The 11509-nt window shown below is 30.7% G+C and overlaps 1 protein-coding gene across 1 annotated transcript; it reads left to right on the top strand.

Moving 5' to 3' along the window:
- The first annotated feature begins 969 nt into the window (after positions 1-969).
- On the top strand, positions 970-10501 carry LOC132747718 (neurotrimin-like). The gene is made up of 7 exons (XM_060737215.1): positions 970-1095; positions 1637-1841; positions 2737-2886; positions 4040-4168; positions 4610-4909; positions 5272-5442; positions 8681-10501. The coding sequence occupies exons 1-7, from the start codon at positions 985-987 to the stop codon at positions 8812-8814; spliced, it is 1200 nt and encodes a 399-aa protein (XP_060593198.1). The 5' UTR covers positions 970-984; the 3' UTR covers positions 8815-10501.
- Positions 10502-11509: the final 1008 nt, after the last annotated feature.

Genomic DNA, 11509 nt, shown 5'->3' with positions numbered 1-11509 from the left:
AATTTCGCCGGCAGAACAATTTCAAATCAATTTTATTAAATGATATTCTTTCTGAGTTATATTTTTGATTAAACCTTTAAAGGTTGTTAAGAATTTTGATATGTTGTTATAAGTAAATGTTCCGGCGGCGGAACAGGGAATTTTTATGATTCTATCTTATTTTTGCATTCATATGGACTGGAATCATATATCTGTTCTGCTGGCGGAACAATTCCAATGAGTTCTTTTATTTGATTTTTACTTTAAGAAATGCATTTGTTACAAAATCTTGCAAAGGTTGTTCAGAATTGTGATATGTTGTAATTAATAAATGTTCCGCCGGCAGAACAGAATCACTTATGGTTATAACCTAGTATGTTTTGATACATGTTTTCATACTTATGTTCCGCTGGCGGAACAATTTAAGACTGAACTATTTTGTAAAATAACTAAATATATGTTTTATTTAATGTTCCGCCGGCAGAACATTTTAGCATTTTTTGGATTCTTGCTATCTCGCAGAAAGAACTGCTAAATGTTCTGCTGGCGGAACAAATCATGATTTATTTGTGATAATATGCTGTATTTTTATAACAAAATGAAATAAATTTTGTGTTAAATATATTTTCAGATGTACTTTTTGTTGTTTTTCCCTTAAAATACATCTTAAAATATCCACTAAAATAGCTGAAAATGGCATTTTTAATTGGGAATCTGTGGATAATCCCTTTTTAAAATGGATGGAGTTCATTTGTCATGAACTAAAACATATTTGTTAAAATCAACCGTATTCAAATTATAATAAAATCATTAAATGAATGTTTGTTTAGTTTTCCATTTCCATTTATGCCGTAATTTGATTTTTTTAATGTTTGATGTTAGATGGTAGTGTGGCTTCCAGTCATACTCGTATAAGTCATGGTATCAGAATTGCATACCGCTATTTAAACTACAAAATAGAGTGTATTTGTTATGTCTTTTCTATTTTTAGCAATTTGGCCAGTTATGATCGGGGGTCAACCACCGGAATTTGACAGTAAACCAATTAATGTAACAGCCATTAAAGGACAACCAGCGGTCTTACCGTGTACAGTAATTAACAAGAATGATTATCTGGTAAGTTCAATTTTCTTTCAAAAATCATTTCCCAGTAGAAAAATTAATGATTATACTAATATAATCGAAATATTATTGATACGATGTTTTATGTCGGGTTTATATATTAAATTTGATTAAATTATATAAATCATCTATTTGCTACCCATATGTCAAAAACGTTTGCCGTACGATTGAATATAAATTTTTTATTTATAAACAAAAAGTGTAGCTTTATTTATTGTAATTACTTCTTTTAAATTACTAGTATGTTATTTTTCAAGTGTGTATGTGTTGGTTTGAATGTAACTTGAATATATTCTATAAAGAAAAAGGAAAACAAATATCGTTCATAATTGGGAAAAGGTTAATTAAATGGATGTTAAATCATAGTTTTGTGACACAACGTTTCTCATAAAGTTACATGAAAATTCATGACAAAAATGCTCGTATCTTCCTAAACAGAGAGAAAACTTCTTATTCTTATTCTGACCTGTTCCCTTTAGTCTGCACATAACAGACAACATTGTCTATAAACATTTATATACAATTCTATATTTAGATTGTCTGGATGAACCCTCGGAGGACGTTGTTAAGTTCAGATGATCGCCGAGTGATTGACGACACGAGGATGAGTATTGAACGTCCGTTCGTCCGCGACTGGAATCTACACATTCGGCATGTTCAAGTACACGATGATGGCGAATACACGTGTCAAATAAATACAGATCCAATACAAATAAAGCGAATTCTACTAAAAGTTCAAGGTTACAAATTACTTATATCTCTTTAATAAACACCACCTGTTAAATATAAAAATAATGTTTTATGGTATTATTATCAATATAGGAATAGATATGGAAGGACACATTTGTCTGGTTGTTATTAAATTAGTCAAGTCGTAATTTTTTGTAGAGATATGAACCTCAAAGGAACCGTTAAGTCAATTTGTACAGAACAGTGTAGAATAACTATTGCTCATATTAAAACAACCGTATGCAGCTTTGTGGAAATACACGGCTAGTAAACTAGTTTGTATTGCATGCTTTTCTGTAAATTACTGAAATACAACAGTTGATCATATTCTGAAAACTTACAGTCATTGAAGATATCAGATTATAAGAGGAACTGAACTAAATAGAATGCACATGAAAGTTTCTCACATGTAAATTGATATAGGAAAGGGTTTGGCAATTTGATTCCCGTCGAAATACTCGATGTTGTACGATTACTGATGATATAAATATAGTTTTCACTGGTGTAGATGGCAGGACTTAATCGTATTCACTCTATAGACTACGTACATTAGTTATAAATATATAACCTTTACACCAAGGACACTCGTGTATGTTCAAATCCTAAAATAGATGCGTTAACAGCGGCACAAGCTATCCAGTGGATATCCAGCCATTTTGACACAGTTGAGATAATACCGTCAAACCTAACCAAAGTGGATAATAAGATTTATTAATCCGAAAATTGGTTATTCACTAAACCATTGTTAATTGAACACCGAAGGTCCTGGGAATTATTTCTTATGTTTAGGGTCGAACAATAAATACGTATGTTATATTATGGTCATGCTAAGAGTGCCTTTACACAAAGTTTTTATATACGATTATTTTCTGATACTAATTTACGATATTTAATTATATTCAACAGTGCCTGCAGAAATAGACAATACAAGTTCGAGCGTCGACACAACAGTCCGGGAGGGACAGACAGTTAAGCTACAGTGTGTTGCTACAGGGATACCGGAACCTTCAATCAGTTGGTACAGGAACACTTTACAAACAAACCAAGAGAAAGAACGTAAATATTTATAAGCTAAATTTGCTTACTCTTTTGTTAACTTTAAATGGTTAATTGTACTAATATATAGGTATAACATTTTTACTAAAAAGAAAAAAAAGAAGCAACGCCAAACTTGAGTTGTAGATAATAGATCATACAATCACTCTCTTGAATACAATTTTAGTATGTTGGTTATTATATTGAACGTTAGTATAGATATAACAAAAACTGAATAAATAGATAAATAGAAATGCTTTTCGTTTAAGTTTTAAACTATAATTATACTTACTTGTACTCGCTCATTGTAAAATGTGAAACCAATACTGACAAATCTCTTCCGCAAAGCAAAAACGAAATCAAAAGTGGAAATAATTCAAAATATCAAATAAAAAAACGGACAGTTATATTGCTGGTAATATGTTTTTCAATAAACGTCAAGTTTCTTGTGAAGCCGGACGGGATGTCTCAATTGATGTCTTTCCGGGTCGTTTGATTAACTGCTGACACTGTGAGAGGTCAGACAAGTATTGGAAATTTATAACCAAACCTTGATCTGGCATTGGGGGACATGAAATGACATTGATGACATAATCAAAATGTCTTTGACAGGTTTAATAATTGGAATACTAAACTTGATGAAAGAAACTCTCTTATTGTGTGTTCGTGTATGATAATAAGTCTCATTTTTTAGATTGATTATATTTGAAATATTCATAATAAATGAATAAAACTTATGTTTAATAACACTTTTTACATCTATTGATAAATGAACATTTAGAATTATTGTAACTATATTGAGTTTTATGGTATGTGAAAATTCACCCCTTAAATATTCATTTATCGCAAATGTTAATGACGTACTTGGGACATAAATGTACACGTTATAGCTCTGCATTTAGACAGTTGACCTTTGTTGATATTAAATTCTTAAAACATTTTTAACAAAGATACGTCTAGTTTTTATTGAAATAGAAATCTATGGAAAGTTATTTGATGTCAACTGTTATAAGTTTGGATTTTCTGATTAGTAACCTCTTGTCACCACAACATAAGAATATAAATCCAAAGATAAAAAACAACATATAAATAGAATAATTGTTTTGAAAAAATATATTGAAACATTTTCAGTAGAAGAAGGTAAATTTCCACAGGGATCTTTGTGTATTTTCAGATGTTGGCCATACGGGAGAGATTCTAATTATTCATAATATATCTCGATATTGTGGAGGACAATACGAGTGTCAGGCCAGTAACAATATCGCTCAACCCGTGCATCGTGTGATGAATGTAGAGGTGGAATGTATGTTTATATGACAGTGTATCATTTATTTCTTCTGTAACTAAATATTTAATAGAGATAAAACACATTGTATTATTTTTGCCGGTCTATATATTGAAAACAACAAGAAGCTGAAACTTATAACCATTACTTTTTCTGTTCTAAGAAAAAAATTGCGATGAGAAATTATTTGTATAATTTAAGCAGCACATGCAGGCATTGTCCTCTATGATCAAAAATTTAATTGTTATTAAATGAAACCAACCATAAAATGCATGTGCCATGAACCTTTCGTATGCTTGTTGAAGGTCTAAGTGACAACCTGTGCAGTTTTTTTGCCGTCTTGTCAGTTGAAATAACAGAAGAAATCAGCAATATTGTAATATTTAATTACGTACATTCAGTCTTTTTATTTATCATTGACAAAACATCTATACATCGATTATTATCATCAAATTTCAGTTCCACCGGAAGTGACGTTTAAAACTAAGAAAATCAGCCAACCAATAGGCAAGGAAGGCATGCTTGAATGTTTAATTGCTGCATTTCCACATGGTGTGGGGTCATGGAGTAAAAATGGCAAACCTGTAGGAGAAATGGCAAATGACAATAGAAAATATACAACATACGTGTATAAGGAGGACCATTTCACATATGCTATATATCTAAGTATAATCAATTTAGAGGAACATGACTTTGGATTGTACACTTGTGAGGCCTCTAATGCTTTAGGAACAGACAGTGATACTATTTTATTATCTGGTGAGAAAAATATTGCCTTACTTCTAGCGCGTTACAGATAAAAATATATATTAAATGTTACCATGCGTTGCTTTTCAAGACACCTTTGTAACATTTAATTGAAGTCTTAAAATCCCAAAGATTTTACGCTATATATTAAAAACTCTACAAAATGATTTGCACTTATATTTTCACTTCGGAAAAGAATGCGGCGAAAATATTAATGATAACCCTTTTCATTGTTATCCACAAAATAATTCATAATTGTTTTTCGGTAACTTAACTCATATTAAATAAAGTAAACAGAATATCTAGTGCTCGTGAAGATCACAGATTTTTTCATATATTTTTGTTAAAGCAACAAATCTTTCCATCTATTTCAGAATATTTCGAGCCTACTCCACCACCTACCACAATACCACGTGACCCTTTTCAACCATCACGTCAACCGCCACTAGTTGTAGGTGTAGGTCATCGAGATAACGATAATATACCAGACTCTGACGGTAATTTTATTATTGGTAAAATACAGACAGGTAACCCGCATAAAGCAGGTAAATTAATTAAATTTTTGAACAGCATTTTTCCAACAAATAACAATGAACATTTACACCTTACAGGAATGTAATCAGCGTTCAAACAAAAAAAATGACCTGTCTTTTTGAGTAATTGTTTCAGGTATCACGCTTTCCGATTGTTATGAAAACAACAACAACAACAACAACAACACCCAAAAACACCCCCCTAAAAACAACAACAACAAAAAAAAATAAAGAAAAGAAAACAACAACATATCATATTTCAAATAGTTAATGTAAAAGTAATGTTTAAGCGTACAGTTTAAGTGACATGAAAGGCATTTAAGAAGGCATGTACAATTAACACCGTAGGGAACGTGTTACAGTATCGCGTTTTTCGGTTACAGTATAGAATTTTCAAGATGGAGGATTATTTATGGGAAGAGATGTAGGTGATTTTTATTCAGGTCCATACTACTAGTAGTTTAGTTTCTAAAAGATGTGTATGTGCTTTGCTTGTAAGGAACAGAATCCGGTATCTAATCATATATTTCTTCAGACCCTGCACCGCAGATTTATCTCTATATTGTCTCATAAATGTGCAGATTTGAAGGTTTAAAAATTTGAATCGAGAGACCAACGCATTTTTTCCTCATTCCGACATTATTTAAGCATGCCTAGAAAAAGTAAATCTACAAAACGTTAGTCCTTTGTGTTTAGAAACGTTATAAAAGTAAATGACCAGTTGAACCTATTTTCCTGTTGGTAAAATGAGTTTGAAAAAATAAACAATGTTACAGTATAGAGCGAGGTTAATTTTGAAAGGGTTACAGCATAGACCTAGCGACTTCGATCCAATTTTGTTACAGTTTATACCCAGATTTCGGTTACATTTTAGATACTTGCCAAATTTCAAACAAAGTTCGTGTATCCATTATTTTTATGAAATAACTCATACCTTTCTATTTAATACATTCTTGAAAGGTTGTATTACTTTTTTTCTTCAGCAGAAAAAGTTATAGTTTGCTATTTTTCTTACTTTAAGTTTCAGATTGAGACTTTTTTGCAGAATAAGTAATGTCCTAAGTAAGGGACTGTTTTCACGACAACAACAGTAACTTTTATCGAATTGTATTGAGAGAAGAATGAATATCAATTGCTTGATTTCCATTACACATTACATAATGCCTATTAGTAATAAAATAGAGAAAAAAGAATCCTTAACAGAAGTCCAACACGGAAAACATGAAAATGTTGCAGGATCAGTTTGATTAAACTTGTTCATGGACGGTAGTGGTAACTGCAAGCTACCGTCCACGCCTCCTATAGCACCGGCTTCAGCAGAATTCACATTAAACATGAACTGGTACACTTTAGATTTTTTAACATCTGTGGATGTGTTCATATGACGGTTATCATGGAACCTTTCAATGTGACACGTTATTGCCATTCTATGAAAAAGCGGCATATTACCCCCAGGTTAAAAATTTCGTGTGTCCTAAACGAGAATACAATGAGTGAAACTAAATAAAATGAAATCGGAGGTTATGAAGCCTGCATACCATAGATAAGCTGTCAAAAGACACAATTAACAAGCAGGCAATACCCTAATAATGATTAAACAGTATTGAAGTGAGCAATATTTCAACCATAAATTTTATTTTAAGTTGGAATTTCCATCTACAATAATGAATTTTGTAAGTATTTAAAAAGGGTTTGTTACGTTTGGCTTTCTTGGATTTTAAGTTTCAACGACACTGAGGTCATGTGAAAACATTCCTGCTTTAGTGTAAAGAAAGACCCCAGATACCCTTTGTGAAACATTTCAGAAACGAGCGGGCACCTGACTAGAACCACCGACCTTCCGTAAATTAGCTTGATAGATTCCTCACATACAAAGAATCCAAAGTCATGATTGGATTTCAACTACAGCAGTAAATGAAAGATAATTTGAAGTCGAAGGCCTTATCCCAACTCTGTCACTATTATGTACCTCCATCAGGCTCACTAGAGAAGACATTGTAATTGTCTTACCTTAATTAATACTCTATATTTTTCAATATTATTTCATGAAAAACTGCTATACAGAATGTCTGAAATAAGAAAAAACGAGTTTTAATTTAATAATGACAAAATAATCGTAAATTCAACAAAGAAGCATTCGAAATGACGCTATGATCATGATTTGATTTGAATGCTTTTGGTTCGAGACGAGAAGGGTCTTTAAACATTGCCTTTTTTTAAAATCTGTATCCCGATTGCAACCGAAACCATTTGAACAACTAATAGGTAGAAAGTCATGTAAATTTCATCACATTAAGTCAAGTAGTTACTGAGCGGATGAGATTGAACACACAGACAGACGGACGAATAGCCATCGGGCCAATAAGCTCACAGAGAGTCTATGTAACATCCGTACATTTTACCTAGTATATATAGAAAATATCGAAGTCTAAACTGTAACCGAAATCTGAGTATAAACTGTAACAAAATCGGATAACAGTCGCTAGGTCTATGCTGTAACCTTGCACAAATCACCTCGCTCTATACTGTAACATTGTTTATTTTTTCAAAACGCATTTAACGAACAGGAAAATAGGTTCAACTGGTCATTTACTTTTATAAACGTTTCCTAACATAAAGGACTAACGTTTTGCAGATTTACTTTTTCTAGGCATGCATAAATAATGTCGAAATTGGAGAAAAATGCGTTGGTCTCTCGATTCAAATTTTCAAACTGTCAAATCTGCATATTTATGAGACAATATAACGATAAATCTGCGGTGCAGAGTTTGAAGAAATATATGACTAGATACTGGATTCTGTTCCTTACAAGCAAAGCACAAAAACATCTTTTAGAAACTAAACTACTTGTAGTACGGACCGGAATAAAAATCACCTACCTGTCCTCCCAACAAATAATCCTCCATCTTTAAAATTCTATACTGTAACCGAAAAACGCGATACTGTAACACGTTCCCTACGGTGATTAAAGTAATCTAAAAGGCATGTAAGTAAGGCATGTACAAATATTTGGAAATACTAGTATACTGTAAGGAGTTGGTTAGAAATACGATGGATGATATAAATCGCCAGTCATGGTATATGTAGCTTGAATAATACAAAATGTTGGTTGAAAATACCTTTGTTTTATACATAAAGATTGTTTTTTGTTTTGAAAATGTATTGTAAAATGCTACTTTATAAATTATTAACATAATGTTTTGTTGTTAATACATGTACTTGTTTAACATTTATTTATTGTACTCTTCAGGAATTATTGGAGTAGGAGAGGGATACAAATCATCAAGTGACTCTTCCATTATAAAGCAGACGACAACGTTATTACGAGTACAAACAGTCGTTTTTGTGACTATTTTCATTTTACGTGAATTATTTCCCTCTTGACATGCATGTAGCTACATTAGCTACACGAAACGAGTTGACATTCCATTTAGTTGCAATAATCAAATTATATCATTCTGATCCATTGACATTGATAGAAATGAAAAAAAGGAGATGCTGTGTAAAAAGTTGAAATTTGTAAAAAAATGGAAAAGTTGAATATTTACACACCACATGTTATCTTCGTCAAGTGCTTCAAATTGATTTATTTGATCACCATACTGCAATGTCTTGTTGATAGAAACACACATAGATTAATTTCTTTCAAATGATATTTGTTTGAAGGATTTTATAATGTGTATTTATAACTTAATAATTGACAATTTTTGTGATAATAAATATATTCATTTTTTTCTGATAAAATTGTTGTGATAGATGGAATAATAGTTGTTTGTTGGAAGAAGTGAGTGTATGTACTATGATATCACGATCTTGATTATTATGAATTTATAGAAAGTGGAACTAATTGTTCAAATTTGTAACATACTGTTTTTAAAGAACTGCCATATCTTTTTAAAAGAAAGGACCAATTTAATTCCACCAATTATAAAGAATGCAGCTTACAAAACATGGATTGCGCATTATTTTATTCTAGTTAAAAGAAATCCGTAAGAATTTCATAGAGTTCAATAAATTGGGACAGTAAAAGTATTTTACGGAAGGGGGAGCATAGTATTTCTTTAAATTATATTCACATGTCTTAAAAGTAATGTTTTTATAGCTGATCATGGTGTTAATATATTTGAACTCAGCCTGTCAATTAAATATATTTATCTGCAGAAGAAAAAACCAAACAACAACATCTGTTTATGGAAATAAAATATGAGGCATCACATTATTCAATTATTTGTTAGAACGATGAGTCTAGATCAATGAAAAAGAATGCTTTTCTCCCTTGCTAGTCACATACACAGCTTTATGACCATTTCATCTTTCTGTTTTGGCATAAATTATGCTATATACTAAAAACTTTTGCATATATTATTAGAGAAATAATATAAGCATTTGAAAGAATAATTGAATGTCTGTATGTAAACAGGTTGTATATATTTTCAATAATTATGTTGGTATTTTGTATTCAATTTGGTATCAGAGACGTTTGATACTTTTTACGTAGATACATGTAATTTGATATGAATTTTGATTTATAGAAATATTATTTAAGTGTGTTATTTGTTTATTTTTTGATTTAAATTTTATTATTCTTTACTAAGTGTTACCTTATCACCATTTATCTGAATCGCACAAGATCATATGAATGTATGGTTGTAGGTAAGAACATAGACAAAATTCAACATGATCATACTGTATTATCTTAATACATAATTCTGTATAACTGTTATATGTTATTGTCAAGAAAAATACTGAATATATATCAAAACTCAATCTAGTCTACATATAATTCAATATTGTACAGAGTGGTTAGTAATAACCAATTTTATTTTAATGTTTTGACGGAGATATATTTATTGTAATGTATCATTTTTATAAATGTAAATTTCTGTACACTCATTGATTAATAGCATTGCTATGATTGATTAAGAGAGTGTTTGATTTACTACAGTATGAATGCATTGTTTGACCTGATATATAAATATGTGAATATATGATCAAATATGAATATATGTATACACTGACAGGATAATCAAAACATGTTTTAATCAATTGTGAATAAAGATAATATAAACGATTTATAATTGTAGTTTTGTTTTGGCCTAAAATTGTGGTTGTCTGGTTTTGGACTTACTGAACAGATCAATCATTTAATGTTCTTTTTAGACATGATTTGCAATCTATATGTAGCTTTCTATAAAATGAAATCATATATAGCAATCAGAAGCTAGGAAGCTTAAATGTATAACCGAATGTATCATAAATATTCCATTAATGAATGGAAATACTCAGTAATTCCAAGAAACATCAAACCTGCATACCTGGACAGAATTAGAGCGGGCTTTATAAATGGTTATGCCTTGGTTGCCATTGTAACAGGCATGCAATCAGTTTGCTTGCTTGAACAATGTTTGAAGGCACTTCCTGCCTCTTATTATTACATTCCACTGTACATACTGACAAAGTAAACAATATATTGACAGTCATAACTTTATTTGAGAAGACCCCGTTCAGTATTCAAATATACGAGCTGAACCTCAAGACAACATTTTAATGAAATTGAAAGTTTCATTCATTACCCAATACTGGTTAGTTCAAGGAACGAAATCGAAGGTGTTTGTGTAAGCATATAGCTTCCTGAAATAAATTCTGTATAAACTAAAACATATGTTTCAGTCTTTCCTGAAGTAAATTTCTAATTTTGAAATATCACTCAAATCAAGAAAAAAAACATATGGAAATAATTATAATTATAAAAATAATAATAATTATAAAATACAAAAAAAAAACACCAAAAAAACCCACAAAACAACAAACAAACAAACAAAAAAACGAGCAAACGAACAAATTACATAAAACTACTGAAATATCACTCTATACACAGAACATCTTTATAAATTAACTTTATTTAAAAAAAATAATGGCAATAATATTTGTTAATGTCACATTGAAGAATAATTATTTCTGCAAAGTTGTAGTCCACATTTTACTCAGCAAACAATAATAATAACAATTCAAATTATTAAAGATCTCATATCCTGAAATAGTTGCTACATTAAAAAAGTACCAAACTCACCAGGGACTA

This window comes from Ruditapes philippinarum, unplaced genomic scaffold, assembly GCF_026571515.1.
Source record: "Ruditapes philippinarum isolate M1 unplaced genomic scaffold, ASM2657151v2 ctg7460_1_1_1_1, whole genome shotgun sequence".
In the NCBI taxonomy this organism is placed as follows: domain Eukaryota; kingdom Metazoa; phylum Mollusca; class Bivalvia; order Venerida; family Veneridae; genus Ruditapes; species Ruditapes philippinarum.
The sequence above is the reverse complement of the archived record's forward strand: the minus strand, read 5'-3'. Positions and strand labels throughout refer to the sequence as shown.